Source organism: Pipistrellus hanaki (assembly GCF_964339955.1).
Source record: "Pipistrellus hanaki genome assembly, chromosome: 3".
Lineage (NCBI taxonomy): Eukaryota > Metazoa > Chordata > Mammalia > Chiroptera > Vespertilionidae > Pipistrellus > Pipistrellus hanaki.
This window is the reverse complement of record NC_140505.1, coordinates 188,794,193-188,813,702: the sequence shown is the minus strand read 5'-3', so window position 1 is coordinate 188,813,702 and position 19,510 is coordinate 188,794,193. Positions and strand designations below refer to the sequence as shown.

General features: G+C 63.9%; 2 protein-coding genes across 16 annotated transcripts in view; one reads left to right on the top strand and one right to left on the bottom strand.

The window, feature by feature from the left end:
• Positions 1-4,762, top strand: CDPF1 (cysteine rich DPF motif domain containing 1). Of its 10 annotated transcripts, none has more exons than XR_014794537.1 (5): positions 1-43; positions 2,429-2,541; positions 2,841-2,937; positions 3,888-4,592; positions 4,723-4,762. XR_014794537.1 is itself a non-coding variant. In XM_084878197.1 (4 exons), the coding sequence occupies exons 2-4, from the start codon at positions 2,429-2,431 to the stop codon at positions 4,047-4,049; spliced, it is 387 nt and encodes a 128-aa protein (XP_084734323.1). In that variant the 5' UTR covers positions 1-43; the 3' UTR covers positions 4,050-4,756. The 10 variants fall into 10 exon arrangements, 7 of the variants coding, with proteins under 7 accessions (XP_084734323.1, XP_084734319.1, XP_084734320.1 ...); XR_014794538.1 differs by having other exon boundaries at positions 2,841-2,952; XM_084878197.1 differs by having other exon boundaries at positions 2,841-2,952; positions 3,888-4,756.
• A 229-nt stretch (positions 4,763-4,991) lies between these two features.
• Positions 4,992-19,510, bottom strand: part of PPARA (peroxisome proliferator activated receptor alpha) — a 38,368-nt gene continuing 23,849 nt past the window's right edge. For 4 of the 6 annotated variants that reach the window (XM_084878128.1, XM_084878133.1, XM_084878130.1 and 1 more), the window contains 6 exons: positions 18,860-19,114; positions 18,587-18,747; positions 16,123-16,261; positions 14,227-14,429; positions 12,974-13,421; positions 9,925-10,313 (listed from right to left, as the gene is read on the bottom strand). In XM_084878128.1, coding sequence (XP_084734254.1) covers positions 10,066-10,313; positions 12,974-13,421; positions 14,227-14,429; positions 16,123-16,261; positions 18,587-18,747; positions 18,860-19,114 — 1,454 coding nt within the window. In that variant the 3' untranslated portion in view covers positions 9,925-10,065. Of the gene's footprint in view, positions 6,034-9,924; positions 10,314-12,973; positions 13,422-14,226; positions 14,430-16,122; positions 16,262-18,586; positions 18,748-18,859; positions 19,115-19,510 lie in introns of those variants that run through there. The other 2 variants (XM_084878132.1, XM_084878131.1) reach the window with 1 other exon arrangement.

The following is a 19,510-nucleotide window of genomic DNA, read 5'->3' as shown; positions in this document are numbered from 1 at the left end:
GCCACGCAGGCGCGGAGGGCGGGGCCCGCGGGTGGCGGCGGAGGTGAGTGGAGCGGCCTGGCGGCGTGGCGGGGCGCGCGTCCCACTAGCGCGTGTGGCTCGCCGGCCGATCTCGGCGCCTCGGGGGTGGTCCGCGGGGTTCCGAGTGCCAGTGGCCGGAGTCGCTGCCCCGCGGCGCCAGGGACGGGGCGGAGGACTGGGGGAAGGCCGCCGGGTGACGGCGGGTGCGGAGCCCGGGGGCTCAGCCCCGAGGCCGGCCCTGGACGTGCGGGGCCCTCCGGACCGCGAGGGGCGTTTTAGGAAAAAGTCAGGTGTGAAGGTTGGGAATAAACCGCAGCAGAGACGGAGAATGCCTGCAGAGCGCACGCCGAAGGTGGTGGCCCAGGTCACGGCCAAGGAATGAAAAATACGTGAACTTGGTTCTGACCCATAGACACCCCCACGCGGAACAGGGAAGGAGTGAACGGTCAGGCCCAGAGGAGCGGGGCGAGCGCGGGGGGCATAGCGAGCAGCCTAACGTACGGGGACAAATGCACACACACCGACAGCTGATTGCTCCATTTTGCAAAGGAAATGTATTTTTTTTAAAAAAACATTTTATTGATTTTTTTTACGGAGAGGGATAGAGAATTAGAAACATTGATGAGAGGGAAACATCCATCAGCTGCCTTCTGCACACACCCTACTGGGGATGTGCCCACAACTAAGGTACATGCCCTTGACTGGAATCGAACCCGGGACCCTTCAGTCCATAGGCCGAAGCTCTATCCACTGAGCCACACAGGTTTTGGCAGGAAATGTATTTTAATAAACTCCGCCCTTATAATGCTTCAAAGTGCGTGTATACATATTTGGGAGAAAGAAGAGGGAGAAAGAATGGGGCTTCCATGGTTAAGACTTTTCCAAAAATAATGGGAGTTCTCAAAACACAGGCCAAAGACTGCTTAGAGAAGCACACACATATATATACACATATATATATACACACATATGTATGTGTGTGTATATATGTGTGTGTGTATATATATATATATATATATATACAAATACATATATATACTTTTTAATTTTTTTTTCAAACTGCTGAAAGCCAAAGACAAAAAATCTTCGAGGCAGCCGGAGGGAAACTCCGTGGGCAGATGTGGGGGAGCCATCCAGGGGGAGTGAATAGCAGGAGCGGAGGCGAGGCTGTGAGAACCACAGGGAGAGGCGGAGGCGAGTGAGTGAGCCTGACGGGTGCGGCGGTGACGGGAGAGAGAATACCCGTCTCAGAGGGTCTCTGCCGTCAAGGAAGTGAGTTTATTTTGTCGTCAGGAGGGGAGCCTGTGGGGTCAGACGCACCACGCTGAGTCTTGAATTTTGTAAAACCCTGTTGAGTTTTGTCATGCTGTTGAAATGATGAGTCCTGGTTTCTTTCCTGTTCCCGTCCAAAGCTCCATTGGTTGGATTCGGAACGTTAAACCATCCTTGCATTCCTCGAGTCTGGTGGAACTGAACCCACTTAGGCACGGAGCATCAGGCTTCCTGTCTGTTACAGTTTGCTGATTTTTTTTTTTTTTCAGTTTGCTGATATTTTGCCAAATATTTTTGTATCGGGCTCATGAAGGCTACTGGGCTGTAGTTTTTGCGCCATGGCTTTGTCTGGTTAGCGGTGTGAAGGTAACCCGGGCAGTTTGGGTGTCCATGTAATACTGGCCTCAGAAAATCACTGAGAAGCTGTTTCTTTTTTTGCATTCTGAAATACCTTCTATATGTTGGTACTATTTCTCCTTTAAATGTTTAACAATTTGAGGTTAAGCCATTTTTATTTATTTATTATTTAAAAATATATATATTTTATTGATTTTTCATAGAGAGGAAGGGAGAGAGATAGAGAGGTAGAAACGTCAATGACAGAGAAACACCAACCAGCTGCCTCTTGCACACCCCCTACTGGGGATGTGCCCGCAACCCAGATACATGCCCTTGACCGGAATCGAACCTGGGACCTTCCAGTCCGCAGACCAACGCTCTACCGCTGAACCACACCGGTTTCGGCAGGTTAAGCCATTTTTTAGTTAAAACATTTTCTAATTTCCCTCTTTGAACTATGATTTAGTTAGAATGTTTTTGTTTCATTTCCAAGTATTGGGAGGTTGTTAGGGTATCTTTTTGTTATGGTTTTAATTGGGCTTGGAGAACGCACTCTGCAATTTCAGTTGTTTTTCGTTGTCTGGGGCTTATGTCGTGGCTCAGCACAGTCCCTCCTGGTAAGCGTCTCACATGCACTTGGAAGGAATGTGTGGCCTTGAGGAGGTCTCGGACGGTGGCCTGAGGCCCCGGTCTGAGGGGCACCCTTCGTCTTCTCCGTGGGCAGCATGCTGCGAGGCTCTGAGCTGTGGGTAGCTGTTGGTTCTGGAGGTGGCGGGCCTGCCCCTTGATCTTGCAGATGGCTTGCGAGGCAGAGCAGCGTCCCTCGGGTGTGTTTGAGTGCCAGCTCTGCGCCCTGACAGCTCCGTACAGCTACGTGGGGCAGAAGCCCCCCGACACCCAGTCTGTCATGTGAGTGTCGTGTCCGGGGCGCAGGGCCTGTGGGAGGAGTCCCCAGTAGCAGCTTCCTGCGATCGGCCGAGAAGGTGGTGGTCCCTGCGTGGAAGCAGGCAGTTTGGGATGGGCGGGACCCTGGAGTGAGGGCAGGGAGGCCTCGTGGCCCCGGCCCCAGCTGTGAGGCGGTCAGGGCCCCTCAGGCGGCTGAGAAGGGTGCTGGCCCCCCGCAGTGGTTCCAGAGCCCAGAGCAGGGGCCAGCCCCTCCCCGCTGAGCCGCCATCAGACCCCAAGCCGGCCCTCTCCCTGCCCCACAGCCTCCTGGAGGAGAGCTACGTCATGAAGGACCCCTTCAGCCCCGACAAGGACAGGTTCCTGGTCCTGGGCTCCCGGTGCAGTGTCTGCGGCCGGCTGGTGTGTGTGGGCCCGGTGGGTAAGCCAGCGCCATGCCTCCCTTCCTCCCCTCACGCCCCTCTCCCCGCCCCCTATCTGCCCCCACGTCCCCCGTCCCCTGTCTCCCCCCGGATCCCGGGCTGGGACCCCACACGCAGGACGGGAGAGGTGGCCCGGGAGCCGTTCCCGAGGGCAGAGCGCACCAGCTTTCCTCTGCCCAGTGTCCCGGTCCTCAGTCACCAGGGCCCAGGCAGCTCTCGGAGGCCCGCTGGTCTGCCTCCCTTTGGGGGTCCTGCAGCCAGCACAGGGCAGAGGGCACGCTGGGCCAGCCAGGGTCTCTGTGGGGCCCGAGGGGTACAGGTAGCTTCTGGGAGGCTCCCCAGCGGTCCCATGCAGGCCCTCCCCATCCCCGGGGTGGGGACCTTCTTTCTGGGGGTCATCGGGGGCCCTCCTGGGCATCTGTGTGCCAGGCCCTGCTTGGGGGCTGCCTTAGCCAGGGGGCTTCTCAGTCCCTCTCCCCAGCCCCAGTCAGACTGCGCCCCGTTACAGGTGAGGGAGCCGGGGGCCCGAGGCTGCGGCCTGGTGTCTGAGAACAAGGCGCGTGGTGGGGGGACTGAGTGTGGCCCTGGGATCCGGGTGAGCCTGCCCGAGGGGCCTGAGCGTCCTGCCCGGGGCTGGCCACCTGCACTGAACGGCCCCCAGCCCCTCAGAGGCACAGGGCCACTGCCATGGGCCTCCGCGGAGGCTCATGGTTCCCACGTGTGACAACCTGACACACGTGCCTGCAGGCTGCCCCTGGCCCCCCGCCCCCATTTCTTTTTCCCCTGGGCCACCCCCTTGGGCCTCCCTCCTGCTGTTCTGGCTCCAGCTGCACCCTCCCACCTCCCCTCAGCTGCCCGTGCATCCTGGGCCGCCCAGCCCCTGCCCGCCTGCGCCTGCGCCCCGGCCCTCAGTCTGCCCTCCTCCCCCAGGACTGCAGTCTGTTCTACTCCAAGAGGTTCTGCCTCCCGTGTGTCCAGAAGAACATCCAGGCCTTCCCCCAGGAGATCCGGCAGGACCTGGAGAAGAGGAAGGTCCCATCGAAGAGGCCGGCGGCCAGCCCAGCGCGCAGGCCTGACAGCGAGGAGGCCTGACAGCGTGGAGGCCTGACAGCGTGGAGGCCCGGGCCGGCGTGGAGGCCTGACAGCGTGGAGGCCCGGGCCGGCGTGGAGGCCTGGGCGGGTGCTGAGCTGGGAGCCGCCGTGGGGCCTTGTTCTGAAGCAGCGGCTGGAGCTCCAGGGATAGAGCCGCGCAGAGGAGGCACCTGGGGACCCGCCTGGACTCCAGAGCTTGCTCAGTGCCGGACGGCAGGAGCCAGGAGGTGCCCAGGATCCTGAGGGGCGGAGTCCACCCACTGCAAGTCTTCCGGGCTGTGTCCGCCACATGGCTGGGCTGGAGGGCCCTGCATCCTTTCCGTGATGGACCGGCTCCAGGGCTTGTCCACGGGCCACGCTGCTCTGCTGGCCCCGAACACAGCTGCATGCGGGGTGGGTGCCGCTGCGCTGAGCTGCCCGGTGTGCAGGCCTCCAGCGGGGTCGCGTGTGTGCTCCCAGCCTCTTCGGCTCCCTCTGGCTCTGGTTCCACCCTGGGCCCCTCGGCTCCCTTCCCCCAGGCCCGCCCCAGCCCTGCTGCCGCCTGCCTGCCTCTCCCCAGGAACAGCCTCGGGCCCGCGGAGGCCAAGCCCAGCCTGGTGCTATGGTGCTGCATGTGGAGCTCGCCTCCTGCCTGCTGCCTCCTGGGGCGGGGCTGGCCTGCCTCCTCTCACAGCCCGTGTGTGAGAACTCCGAATAAAGAGCCCCTTCCATCGATCTGGGCGCCACGTCTTATTCTAAAGTCACCCTTTTATAAGCTTTTCTGCTTCATGTCATTTCATGCAAATGGATGCCCTGTTCGGGCCACGCTGTCCCAGGCGTGGCGGGTACTCGGTCCGAGGGACGCTCGGTGAGGGGCCGGGCCGGCGGAGGGCAGGCCGCACCGCCAGGGGTCTGGTTTCAGACCCAACACCTCGTCTCACAGCGTCACACAAACGCAACCAATAATGTTTAAAAATAGTTTATTTTTTAAAACCATTAAGGCAAAATGGTACCCTGAAATTAACTCTTTACATTCATCAGTCTTACAGTAGGACATTCCACACATGTAAGTTACCACAAGTTCAGGCTATAAATCGATACATACGACCAGTTCCATTTCCCAACGGGAAATGAATAGACCCAAGATTGTGAAAAATTAGTTATTTATAGCCTTTTCCTAGTTGCCTGGCCCCACGATCAGGTGGCGCGGCCCGCAGGATGCCCCGTGCCCTCGGCTGTGCCGGCACCCAGCTGCCCGCTGCCCCGGACCCACCCGGACCAGAGAGCGGGCACTGTGGGTGGACTCGGTGCCCGCTGCGGGGTCTGCGGAAATCCATGTCCTGCCGGGCCCCGGGCAGACAGGTGCGCGCCCAGGGGGACTCTGCCAAGACCCCCACGGGAGATGGGGGACACGGTGGGAGGTGCTGGCCTGTGGCTCCTGCTTCGGGCTGGGCCACCGGAGGCTGCCAGGCCACCAGCTGGCGCCCAGGTCCCACCGGACACGGAGGGGCACAGTTCTTTGGTTATAACCACAGCCCGGGCTCCCCGCGGAGTCCCGGCCCGGCGGCCTGCCCGGGGGGAGGCGGCCACGGTGCCTGCTTGTGCGGGCCGAGCGGCAGGGAGACCCGGGCAGACACGGGCTGTGCGTGGCTCGGGGCTGTGCGTGGCTCGGGGCGTGTGCGTGCGGGTCGGTCTGGGCCCTGACGCTTCGGCTCCTGTTCCCAGGAAGCCCTGAGCCAGGCTGGGAAGGGGATCTGTCCATTAACACTGATTCCAAACACCCAGACGTTTGTGTTAGACACCGGATTGTACGTTAGTAAAACATTTATATTAGAATTTAAAAAAAAAAATTCAAATCACAGTATCGAGGACACAGCTATCGGCGTGGCTCTTGTCACCGGACGGTGTAGGGCGAGCAGGGAGGCATGGTCACCAACACTGTGCGTGGCAGGGTCTGTCCTTAGGTGCATTCTTCTCTAGGCCTGAAGGAGGCAGCGGCCAGCCTCTTTTGAAAAGAAGACATTTCTGCAAAGTGAGTGGTTTTACCTTGAAAAGGTGGGTCCGTCCCTTGTCCTCAGGGCCGAGGCCCCTCCTCGGCTCCTCCAGTCCCTAGAGGCGGGACACTAGTGCATGGGGACCAGGGTGGTGGTGGGGGAGGCAGGTGAGAGGGGAGGCTGGACCTATTTTAAATGAAGAGCGACGGGGAGGGGGAGGGGGAGAGAGAGGAGGGGAGAGAGAGAAGGGAAGGAAGGAAGGAAGGAAGGACGGATGGACGGGAGGGAGGAAGGAAGGGAAGGACCAGACTCGGTCTGAACAGCTGTCCCTGACGTAGGAATGGATGCTGCTCGGTGTTTTGTGGGCGATGCATCTCACACGGGGCCAGCGACGTCCCGATGTCACCGGGTGCTGCAGGCGCCGGTGCCCGGACCAGGGCTGCAGTTGCTGAAAGATTCCCACGGGACGCAGCTGCATCTCAGCTGGGCCTCGCATGTGGCGTGCCAGCCCTTCCCTGGGGTGCCAGGGCGTAGCCGGCGATATTCCTGTGCCCCGTGCTGAAACTGCGAGAAGCAGGTGGCAGGGCCACGCTCCGGACGGGAGAGGGCCGCCTCACTCCTGCTCCCAGCGGGCTCTTGTGTTTTAATTTTTAATGTGCCTGCAGCCCACTCCGCTGAAGCAAAGTGTAAGGAATGGCTGCATTCCGCCAAAACAGCGGGATGGAAAGCATGGCGGAATTATTAAAACTAGACCAAGAAGTGTTCTTTCCTTTTTTTAAAAAAAATCAATTTCCAATGTCACATTTTAGTTGTCAGATTGTCGCTCCAGGGAAATACAGCGCCTGATTCAGACCAAATGCACTGCCTTTGTCAGTGACCATTTTCTTGAATTCGATTAAAATGGCACTTAAAAAATATATAGATAAACCTCAGCAAAAACACAGACCTCGACCTCTGAGCCTGAGCTTTGCTCTTTCTGGGCGGGTCCCCTCGGGAGGACCCGCCCGGGAAACGCCCTGCACGTGGAGAGAGGAACGGGGCTCCAGCCTCAGAGGCCTGGGCAGCCGTGCCGCGCTGTCAGCACTGCGCCTGCTCCGGCACACCCCGCACCGTCCTCAGGCCTCCAGCCACAGGGCCCTCCGAAGGCCACGTGGCCACCCCGGGGAGCCTGAGTCAGCCATGCAGGGGGCTCCAGCGCTGCCGCCTTCCTGCGGGGGGCGCTGTGAGAGGCCACGTGGGATGAGAGGTATTGAAAGGGGCTGGCTCCCCTGGTCCCTGGAGGCCCCCCGACCGAAGGCCCGGCTGCAGGTCAAGTCCGTCTCAGCCGGGCGTGCTGGCCTCGCTGGTGGAAGCAATGGCCCCGCACTCAGACAGGAGTTCCTGGGACCTTCCAGGGCAGGGGCCCCGGCAGAGGCCGAAAACGCCGCAGGAGGCGGTGAGCCAGGGCAGACATCGGAGCGAGGCCGGGCGGAGGCGTCTGTGCGGTGCCCAGTGCCCGGTGCCCGAGCAGGAGCCCGCGCCCAGGCCTCCGCGTGGCTATAGCAGGCGCTCGGGCGCCTCCGAGGGCCTGGCTTCCTGCCTCTCAGCCCAGCCGCTCGGCTCCGCCTCACTAGGACAGCAGCTCTGTGCACGCGTCTGTGATGTCCCACAGCAAACGCTTTAAACCACACCACAGTAACCTCGTTTCTGGGTGCGGCGGGCGGGGAGGGGGGGCTGCAGCCTGCGCCCCATCAGCAGGTCCGCGCAGGGGTTCGAGCACCGTGGCCGAGCGCCGCCTGCAGACTCTCGGTTGAGGTAGCTGAGTTGCGGTGGCTCTGGTTACTTCTATCAGGGCCGGCAGGGCCTGCGCCTCGGGCTCTGCCAGGCCCCAGCCGTCCACTCGGTCCCGGCCTTTGTCTTTGAGGCTCTGACACCCCGGAAGCAGCGGGGCAGGTCCAGCCGGGCCGTCTGGGCCCTGAGTGCAAGGCAAGGGCCCGTCGAATGGGGGTGCATTCGGGCTCCGGGCATGAGGAAGGACCCGCTCGGCAGTCACCATCACAGCCCCACTGAAGGCGGCACTGGTGCGGCACCCACAGGGCCTCACCCACAAGGTGCAGAACCCGCGGGTGGGACCCCCAACCAGAGATGCCAGGGGGCGCGGGATGGGCGGAGAGGACCAGGCGGCCGAGCCGGAGCTGCCGCGGTTGGGAAGAGGGGAGGCCGGTCTCGGGGGCCGGGTGGTCCTTCCTGGCCTGGGCAGGGGACTTAGGTGGCAGATGGCCCCGTCGCCGAGGGCTGGCATCTGCGGTGGCAAGCCAAGACCGTGAAGGCGAAGGTTGAACAGACTTGCTGGCAGAGTCCTGGGGGGCATCCCCCAGAAGAGGCGGCTTCACACTCTGGTTGGCAGCTTCTGGAACCTTCTAGGCCGCGTGGGTTGTCCTCTGCGCAGGCGATGAGTCCTGGGACACAGGAAGCACGCCTGCCGCCCCCACGAGCGTGAAATGCCGCAGGACACGAGCTGTCAGCGCCGTGCTTCCTGGGGAATCGGTGCGTGGACCCGTGAGGCCAGAGTGGCCGTGGCGAGACCACGGATGGAACACGCCCAGGGTCGCGGCCCCGGAGGGCCAGCGCCCTCCGCTGGCCGCTGCGGGAAGCCGGGCCGGTCACTACATGCTCCCAGCCGGTCTACACCAGCTGCTGCGTGGGATGCACGGCTCTCCAAAAGCCGGTCTCCAGGCTCACTCCCCGAGGCCGGAAGTCCCGGCCTGGACCCCTTGCTGGGTGGCTCACCATGGCGACGCTGTCATTGGCTTCCCGCTGGCCCTCCGATGGGATCTTCAAAAGCCGCCGAGCACGGCAGTGCTAACAGGACGGCGGACGGCGGCTCTCTCTCCTCCGGGGGCCTGTGTGACTGCTGCTTTCCCGTGCTGACCGTGGGACCTTCGCCAGGACGGCCCGAATCCTCCTCTCCCTGTACACGGTCATGACCTTGAAGAGCCACGTTTTCCAAGGCCGGCGGGGGGGTGGGGGGTATGTGGAGGGAGGGGGTGAGGATGGAGGGCGAGGCGTCTGGGGACCCCTGCCTGTGACGCCCGGCAGGCGGGCTGCTGAAACGGGGGACACTGGGCCGCCAAGGTGACGGAGAGAGGGTGCTTCAGGCCACGTGCTGGGGACCCAGTCCGCATGGCTCTCCGGGGACCGGGCTGGGAAGGCAGACCTTTCAGACGCCGGGAAAGCCCCTGGCGGAGGGTGTGGAGGAGGACACTCAGCTGCCAGCCTTCGTAAAGACCACCCTGGGCGTGTCCTGGCTCCCGGTGCAGCCGTTTGACAGACCTCGCCGCCCCTCACCGCTGTGCTCCTGTGACCGCCCCCCGAAGTCTCAGGTGCCTGTCTTATCCACTGCGGGGAGCGACCACGGAGCGGCCGAGGCGCGGCCCAGAGGAGCACCTGCAGGTAACCGGCCTGGCCACCCGGGTGCTGCAGCCGTGAGGGGACCCGGGCGAGGGGACGGGGACCCCGAGGCACTTCTGAGTCTGTCCGGCCGGCCCACGGACGCCAGCTGCACACAGGCCCGTGGTCCAGACGCGGCTCCCGGGACCCTCCCAAACCTGGACACAGGCATCACCAAGGGACGGAACGCGACAGGCGTCGACTGCAGTAGCTTGTCCGTAACTCCCCGCACGCTAAGCCCTACGACCCCACACGAGCACGTCTCTCCTGGAACTCAGGAAACAGAACCGAAGCCTCCGAATAAATGTGCCGCTGCTGTGAGACCCTCCCCTTTGGCTACATCTGGATGCACAGGATCCGAAGGTTAAAAGTGCCATCAGCTTCCCAGGTCACACGGAGCCAGCAGCCCCGTGGGCCCGGAAGGCAGCCACTGCCGTGAGGTCCGGGGGATTCGGTGGGACCGAGAAGGCGCTTTCGTCCGGGCCACCTGGTGGGTTCACACCCAGCGGCTTCTCCCAGCCGCCCCGGGCTGCGGCCGGGAGGCGGCGGGCGGAGGGGAGGGGCCCGGCCCGGGGCGGGCGGCGGCCTGGCCCCGCGGAGCAGTCCTCCCGGTCTCAGTACATGTCGCGGTAGATCTCCTGCAGCAGCGGGTGCAGCGCGGCGTCCGCCTCGGTCCTCTTGATGACCTGCACCAGCTGCGCGTGCTCTGTGACCAACTGCCGCAGGTCTGCCATCTTCTGCAGGAGCTTGGGGAACAGGAAGGCGGCGTCCGGGTGGTTGCCCTGCAGGTGCAGCCTGAGCACGTGCACGATGCCCTCCTGCATCTGCTCGATCTGTCCCACGTGCAGGAGGCCCGGGCGATCTGTCCCCAGAGGAGAGACACACACACACACGGCTAAGTCGACGGTCACCACGGCGACGCCCAAGACACGGAGCCCCCATCCTGCCTGGCCTTTCTCCCCTGAAGCCATGAGCTTCAGATCCTGTAGGCCTGACCACAAGGGACCAGAGTGGGCCCTGGCCGGGGTGGTTCAGTGGCTAGAGCGTCGGCCTGCGGACTGAAGGGTCCCAGGTTCGATTCCGGTCAAGGGCATGTACCTTGGTTGCAGGCACATCCCCAATGGGGGGCGTGCAGGAGGCAGCTTACTGATGTTTCTCTCTATCCATCTCCCTTCCTTTCTGTAAAAAAATCAATAAGATATATTTTAAAAAATAAAAGTAAATAAATAAATTGCTGCTCTCGGTCCGTGGTTGGTTGAATCCCTGGATACAGAGCCTGGGACACGGGAGGCCAGCGTGTGCTTACCCACCGAGCGGCGTGTCCCCGCAGTCAGCCCCGCTGTCCAGGGTCCCCGCGGTTCTAACTTACTGAACAAGGGAACCCCTCGGTGTGTTAACCCCGCCCTGCAGGCTCACTGTGAGTCCATCGGCCATCTTCCTACATGGGCTGATGGTGACCGGAGTTTCCTTTCTCCGGCCCTCTGTCCCCGCGTCTTGAGCGTCTGAGGGGGGGACAGGTCAGCACGGCTGCGGCCACTGCACTTGTGTTGCCCAGCGGGAGGACTCCCTCCTCCGACTGCCCAGCGGGTGGTACAGAGACGGCCTCGTGGGGCTGGGCTGGCCCCACCTGCCCCCACCCGCCCCCCTCATTCTGCGAGTGAGTCCATCTCGGGGGCCGCTCCCAGGAGAGTGTGGGGCAGGCTGGGCGGGATCGCGGGCCTCACAGCAGTGCGCTGACCTCCTTAGACCCGGGACGGGCTATTTAAAAGAACGTGACGCCGAGCAGAGGCCCAGGTCCCTCCCGGACCGTTCCTCCCGCAGAGCGAACTGGCGGCTGCTGGGAGCTGCTGGCTCTTTTCAGCGTGAAACGGCGTAAACATGCCAGTCGTGACGGCAGCTGTCTGAGCCGTGCGTGGCACACACAGAACACTGTCTGTGCACAGAGGGGACCTCCTATATAACAAAGAGCTAACATGCAAATGGCCATCATGCCCTCACGCTGTCACACCGTAATGGCTCCGACGCTCAACACTGGGGAGAGAGGAATGGGGACCAGCCAGGCTGTGGCCCGGGAGAGGGACAAGCCACATGCCCCGCGGTCCTGGGTGCCTGCACACCTGGGTGCCTGCACACCTCGCTGTATGGCACAGGCCGGTGCCCCTGGGCTCCCAGCCTGCATGCACCTTACTGTACAAAACAACTGGAGGTTCACCCTAGCTGGTGTGGCTCAGTGGATAGAGCGTCGGCCTGCAGACCGAAGGGTCCCAGGTTCTATTTCAGTTGTAGGCTCCTCCCCTGCCTAGGCCCTGGTCGGGGCTCTTGCAAGAGACAACCAACCGATGTGTTTCTCTCACATTGATGTTTCTGTCTTTCCCCCTCTCTTCCACTCTCCCTAAAAACCAATGGGAAAGCAGCCTCAGGTGAGGGTTACTGAAACAAAACAACCGCCGGAGGCTCAATCACACGCGAGGAAATGGCAGGAGAAGAGACAGACACAGGCGTGAGGCTGCCCGGGGCCCGGCCGCAGATTCTGTCTCAAAGCCGAGGGAGCTCACTCCCAGCACCATGAGGCGTGCTGGAGCCGGGCCCAGCCGCACGGGGTCCCGCGCTCTGCCCTCCGCCCTGCGCCGTGCGGCAGCCAGCAGGCGCGGCCCCCGACGGCCACCGCGCAAGGGGCCCGGCGCCGAGCCCCCGGCCTCCCCGAGACAGGAGGCCTCCAGCCCACGTGACCTGCGGGCCCACCACCTGCGGGTCCTTGTGGACTGACATGTGCGGGCGGCGCATGCCTGTGTCATAATGGACACACCGCACACCGTGTGACATCACGACTGTCACCAGACCTGACACACGGCTGTGGGCCTGTGTGATGTCATAACTGCCGGAAACAGTTCAGTTTCACTAAAAGACAGATGTGGTCAGGAAGCCAGGAAGCCTGGTCAACAACCTTAATTGCTCTAACCACCCACCCTTTAGTGGAGACACGGTTAGCTGAAGCAGCCTCCACCTTGTTTGTCCCTGTAAGTGTCTGTTATTTCCTGCCTAAGGGCCACATGTAAATGTCTGTTTTTTGCCTAAGATGTCTTCCCCAGCGCCTCCATAAAAGGGATGGCAGGGCCAGAGCAGGAGTAGTTCTCCCACTAGAGTTGGACTACCGCCTGGCCCCCCATGTCGCCAAACTGAATTTCTTCAAGTCTCTTTTCATTTGTGTGCGGCCCTTGTCCAGAACCCGAACCCTGAATTGGAACCCTTTCCATGTGAAAGAGATTCCTACACATAACTATCAGAGCATGCATAGCGGATAGCATGTATTTACACATAGTAGCATGTGATGCTGTGTTGGTGTAACTCACCTGCTTCTGGTTGGTGGCAATATGGGGTCCAGAGTCCCCTCCCCCCTGCCAGTGCCTGCTCCACGATGGCACCACCCAATCAGCCCTACCATGGCCGACCCCCTCCCTGCCACCCGCCCCTCGCACAGGAGCCCTGAGTGACAGCTGCCAGGGCCGTGGCCCGCCCACTCACCGCCGCAGCAGATGATGGCGGCCACGAAGAGCGCGATGTCGCTGTCGTCCAGCTCCAGGGCGTTGAACTTCATAGCGAAGTCGAACTTGGGCTCCATGATGTCGCAGAAGGGCTTGCGCAGGCCCTTGAGGAACTCGCGCGTGATGAAGCCGTTGCCACAGGCGACCAGCATGCCGTCCTTGTTCATGACGGAGGCCAGCATGGCGAAGATGGCCTCGTACACGCCGTACTTGAGCAGCGTGACCTGGTCGTTGAGGTCGAGGCCGGCGAAGCCGGGGATGGCCTTGGCGAACTCGGTGAGCTCCGTGACCGTCTCCACGGACGTGCACTGGCAGCAGTGGAAGATGCGCACCTCCGCCTCCTTGTTCTGGATGCCGTTGGCCACCAGCTTGGCCACCAGCGTGCGCTCCGCCATGCACAGCGTCTCCATGTCGTGTATGACGAAGGGCTGCAAGGAGAGCGGGCGGTCAGCCTCCGGCGACCCCGTCCTGCCCCCGCCAGCCCCGTCCTGCCCCCGCCTGCCCCGTCCTGCCCCGTCCTGTCCCGTCCTGCCCCGTCCTGCCCCCGCCTGCCCCGTCCTGCCCCCGCCTGCCCCGTCCTGCCCCGTCCTGCCCCCGCCTGCCCCGTCCTGCCCCCGCCTGCCCCGTCCTGCCCCGTCCTGTCCCGTCCTGCCCCGTCCTGCTCCCACCGGCCCCGTCCTGCCCCCGCCTGCCCCGTCCTGCCCCCGCCTGCCCCGTCCTGCCCCCGCCTGCCCCGTCCTGCCCCGTCCTGTCCCGTCCTGCCCCGTCCTGCTCCCACCGGCCCCGTCCTGCCCCCGCCTGCCCCGTCCTGCCCCCGCCAGCCCCGTCCTGCCCCCGCCAGCCCCATCCTGCCCCCGCCTGCCCCATCCTGCCCCCGCCAGCCCCGTCCTGCCCCATCCTGCCCCCGCCAGCCCCGTCCTGCCCCGTCCTGCTCCCACCGGCGACCCCGTCCTGCCCCCGCCGACCCTGTCCGGCCCCCGGCTGCCCCGTCCTGCCCCCGCCAACCCTGTCTGGCCCCTGGAGGCCCCGTCCTGCCCCCGGCTGGCCCTGTCCTGCAGCCGGCGTGGCCTGATCGCGGGAGGGCGGCGGGGAGCGACACATCAGCATCTGTGACAGAAGCGTCGTGCCCCGCCCGCCTCGGGGTGATGTTTTCCCACCAGGAGGCCGTGTCTCAGCCCCCCTCCCATCGGGCTGACACCGGCCGAGCCCGCGGGCAGCCGCGCAGACACCCACCGGGTTGTTGCTGGCCTTGCCGGCCAGGATAACCCTGGCCTTGGCCTTGTTCATGGTGAAGTTGCGCAGGTAGGCCTCATAGATCTGCTTGGCCAGCGACCGGAGGTCCGCCGTCTCCGAGTCGTCCTCCTCATGGTCACCCGTGAGGATCTCTGCCTTCAGCTTCGCCTTCTCCGAGCGTGGCATGCGCCCGAAGCGGATTGCTGGGGACACACACACACACACACACACACACACACAGGTGAGCAGCGTGGCGAGCGGAGGGCTGGCTGCGGCACGCGGGACGGAATGGACAGTCCGGTCAGCGCTGCCTCAGCCCCGCTCCCCCTTCTGCTTTGGAGATGAAAGTGAAACCCAGGCCCCGCTGACCCTGCCCCTTGTCAAGGGTCACAGTAGCCGGGCCAGCGGGCCAGGGTGGCTCAGTGGTTGAACATCGACCTGTGAACCCGGAAGTCACGGTTAGATGCCCGGTCGGGGCACATGCCCTGGGTTGTGGGTGTGCAGGAGGCAGCTGATCAATGATTTTCTCTCTTCACTGATGTTTCTCTCTCTCCCTGAACTCTCTTCCTCTTAATAAAGATATCTGTTTAAAAAAAAAAACAAAACTTTTTAAGGTTAAAATAAAAGGCAACGGCATAAACTGCTGCTTTGGCAGGATGGGATTCAGCTGCTGCCACGGGCGCCGTCGTCTGTGACGGAGGAGGTGAAGGTGAGCACCTCTGCCTTTCTCCAGAAGATAGGCCGCAACTCCTGTGAGCTCGTTGTTTTATTTTTTAAATGTTTTTATTCATTTCAGAGAGAGGAAGGGAGAGGGGGAGAGGGAGAGAAACATCACTGATGAGAATCACGGATCAGCTGCCTCCTGCACGCCCCTCACTGGGGATCGAGCCCAAAACCCAGGCCTGTGTCCTGACCGGGAATTGAACCGTGACCTCCTGGTTCGTAGGTCGACGCTCTGTCTCTGAGCACCTGGTAGGGCTGACCTCGTTGTTTTAAATTCACTTTCGCACAATAACTGGCGCGCTCTACAACGAGACCAGGCTCTATGCAGTTAACTCCCCACAGGGAGGACACTCACAACGGCTCCTGCTTCCCGTGCGGCCTGAACCCACGGCCCCGTCTGCCGTCGGCCGCTGACGACTCAGTGTCTGGCACGTCTAACAGGGACTCCCGGTGGGGCTGGTCCAACAGTGCCCCGCGGTGCTGCCTGCCGGGCACTGATGGCCTGGTGTGACCCGGGCACTGACGGCCGCCCATGACCCGGGCCCTGACGGCCGCGGTGTGACCAGGCACGGACGGCCGCCCATGACCCGGGCACTGATGGCTATGGCATGGCCTGGGCACGGACGGGCCGGTGTGACCCAGTCCCTGACGGCCACGGTGTGACCAGGCACAGACGGCCGCCCATGACCCGGGCACGGACGGGCCGGTGTGACCCGGGCCCTGACGGCCGCAGTGTGACCAGGCACGGACGGCCGCCCATGACCCGGGCACTGATGGCTATGGCATGGCCTGGGCACGGACGGGCCGGTGTGACCCGGGCCCTGACGGCCACGGTGTGACCAGGCACGGACGGCCGCCCATGACCCGGGCACGGACGGGCCGGTGTGACCCGGGCCCTGACGGCCGCAGTGTGACCCGGGCTCTGACGGCCGCGGTGTGACCCGGGCTCTGACAGCTGCGAGGTGACCTGGGCCCTGACGGCCGCCCATGACCCGGGCTCTGACGGCCGCGGTGTGACCAGGCACAGACGGCCGCCCATGACCCGGGCACTGATGGCTATGGCACGGCCTGGGCTCTGACGGCCGCAGTGCGTGCTTTCCACTAGCCCCTCGGACGGCGGCGGACGGGCTGGGGGCGGGAGGGGGCGGGCAGAGGCGACGCAGCCTTACCTACCGTTATGGGACATCCCGACCGCCAGGCACTTGTGGAAGCGGCAGTACTGGCACTTGTTGCGGTTCTTCTTCTGGATCTTGCAGCTCCGCTCGCACTTGTCGTAGGCCAGCTTCAGGCGGATGGTGCGCCGGAAGAAGCCCTGTGGGAGGCGGGGGTGAGGCCGGGCCGCAGCCAGCCCTGGGCCTGCGGCGGGAGCCCGTCAGGGACTGAGCGCGGAGGTCTGTGCAATGGGGACGCGCTGACGAAAATTTACACTTCGCTCCAGGAAAAAGCAGGGACAAGAAAGCAAGGCAAAACTCAAAATAGCTCCCAGCGCCCTCACCCGGCTTGGAGGGACACAATTCTAACCCCCACAGAGCTGCTCGGTACTGCTATGATTTACACACTTTTTCAATGTATTCTTCTTTAAAAATATGTTCTTATTGATTTCAGAGAGGAAGGGATGGGAGTGGGGGAGAAACATCAACGATGAGAGAGAATCACGGATCAGCTGCCTCCCGCACACCAGGCTGCCTCACATGGCCATGCTACCCGCACACCAGGCCGCCTCACGTGGCCGTCCCTCCCGCACACCAGGCCGCCTCACATGGCCGCCCCACACACCAGGCTGCCTCACGTGGCCCATCCTACCCGCACACCAGGCTGCCTCACGTGGCCGTCCTGTGCACCAGGCTGCCTCACGTGGCCGCTCCGCACACCAGGCTGCCTCACGTGGCCGTCCCGCACACCAGGCTGCCTCACGTGGCTGCCCCTCCTGCACACCAGGCTGCCTCATGTGGCTGCCCTTCCGGCACACCAGGCTGCCTCATGTGGCCCATCCTACCCGCACACCAGGCCGCCTCACATGGCCATCCCTCCTGCACACCAGGCTGTCTCACGTGGCCGCCCCGCACACCAGGCTGCCTCACGTGGCCGTCCTGTGCACCAGGCTGCCTCACGTGGCTGCCCAGCACACCAGGCTGCCTCACGTGGCCGTCCTGCGCACCGGCTGGCTGGAGGCGGTGCTGTGCTGGGAGCAGGCAGTGTGCACGTCCACTGGAGGCCGTGGCCTCCAGAAGCTCGTCACACGCCCGCGAGCACAAGGAGGGGACCCCTGTCACCGGCAGTCAGATGACTGGCTCTGCTGGGCGTCACGCACGAGGCCCCTGACATGTGCCTGTCGCTGTGAGAGGACACCACGCGTGGGACGGCCGGTGTCCGCGTGGTCCTTCCTACGGCGCACTGGGACAGTGGCCCAGTGGGCAGAACGCCGGGGACACGGCCGGACCTGCTGAGCCGCGGGCCCTGTCACACGTGTGTGGGTCTGGCCGAGCCCCAGAACGTGGAGCTGCCCGAGGGTGCTCGTGGTGGAGAAGGGGGTGGTCCAGAGCAGCGGGGGCGGGGAGGGGGTGGTCCAGAGCAGCGGGGGCGGGGAGGGGGCGGTCCAGAGCAGCGGGGGGGCGGGGAGGGGGTGGTCCAGAGCAGCGGGGGCGGGGAGGGGGTGGTCCAGAGCAGCGGGGGCGGGGAGGGGGCGGTCCAGAGCAGCGGGGGCGGGGAGGGGGCGGTCCAGAGCAGCGGGGGCGGGGAGGGGGTGGTCCAGAGCAGCGGGGGGGCGGGGAGGGGGTGGTCCAGAGCAGCGGGGGCGTGGAGGGGGCGGTCCAGAGCAGCGGGGGGGCGGGGAGAAGGTGGTCCAGAGCAGCGGGGGCGGGGAGGGGGTGGTCCAGAGCAGCGGGGGCGGGGAGGGGGTGGTCCAGAGCAGCGGGGGGGGGAGGCAGGGAGGGGGTGGTCCAGAGCAGCGGGGGCGGGGAGGGGGTGGTCCAGAGCAGCGGGGGGGGGGGGGGGCAGGGAGGGGGTGGTCCAGAGCAGCGGGGGCGGGGAGGGGGGGGCAGCACCAGGCCAGCTGCCCCGTGCCCGTGGCCGCTGAGCGAGAAGACACGGCGTCTCTGGCTGCCATGGGACCTGCTCTCTGGCGTGCGGGGGAGGAAGGGAGACGGGGACGGAGCTCCAGCCGCGCCTCTGAGGGAAGGCCTGCGCGGGCGCCCGGCCTCCAGCGCGGCCTCACCAGCCGGCGCGGGGCCTGCAGACTCCGGGGAGAGGCACCGGCTGCCTCGCTCAGTTCCCCCTCTGCTGCCGCCGGCAGATCTGTTTTCCAACGACAAACATCATGCACAAAGGAAAGGCCCTGGCTGGTGTGGACAGTGTCGGCCTGTGGACAGAGGGTCCTGGGTTTAAAGGGTCCCGGGTTCGATTCTGGTCAAGGGCATGCACCTCGGTTGCAGGCTCCTCCCCGGCCCAGGCCCTGGTCAGGGTGCCTGTGCAGGAGGCGGCCCACTGATGTGTTTCTCTCACATCGACGTTTCTCTCGGTCTCCCTCTTTTCCACTCTCTCCAACAACCAATGGGAAAACACCCCTGGTGAGGATTAAGAATAAACAAAATAAATGACATAAAACGAGCCGCACGCGGCCCCTGGCGCAGGCCCGTACCTTGCAGCCTTCGCACGCGTGGACCCCGTAGTGGTAGCCGGAGGCCTTGTCCCCGCAGATTCTGCACTCGATGTGGAGGGCCGTGCTGGCGGCCTCGTCGGCGCTGCCGGGGACCGCGGGGCAGGAGACGGAGGAGGGGCTGGACGCCGGGGACAGCGTGTCTGAGGACAGAGGGGGACGCGGTGAGTGTGCACAGCACACACACACACACACACACACACACCCGCTGAAGGGCGCCTCCCTGGGGAGAACGGCTCCCGGACCCGCACCCACCGGTGACGGCGGAGCCCTCGGACCCGGGGCCGCTCCCCAGGCACTGGTAGTCGGTGAAGCTGAAGCTGCCGGCGCTGTCCTCGCCGAGGGGCGGCGGCAGCTCGGGGAGGCCCCCCATCTCCTGCAGGAACTCCTCCGACAGCGGGCTCTCCAGGTCCTCGGCCTCCAGGGGGAAGAGGGCGCAGATCGGGCTCTCGGTGTCCACCATCCTGCCCGCGGCGCCGGCCGCCGGCCCGCCCGGCCCGCCGCCCGGAGCTGCGGAGAGAGACGGCGGTGAGGCCGCCGGAGGGCGCGGCCCCCCTCCCGGAGCGTCCCTCCCCGAGGACGCCGCGGCCCGAACCCCAGCACGGACGGCCCCGCCTCCGCCCGAGCCTGTCTTCCTTTTTAATGTTTCCATTGGTTTCTTTTAGAGAGAAAAGGGGGGGAGGGGAGAGGGAGAAACATCCATGATGAGCCAAAACCGGTGTGGCTCAGTGGATAGAGCGTCGGCCTGCGGACGGAAGGGTCCCAGGTTCAATCCGGTCAGGGGCATGTGCCTTGGTTGTGGGCACATCCCCAGTGGGGGGGGGGGGGGGCATGCAGGAGGCAGCTGATCTCTATCCCTCTCTCTTCCTCTCTGTAAAAATTCAATAAAATGCACTTTAAAAGAAA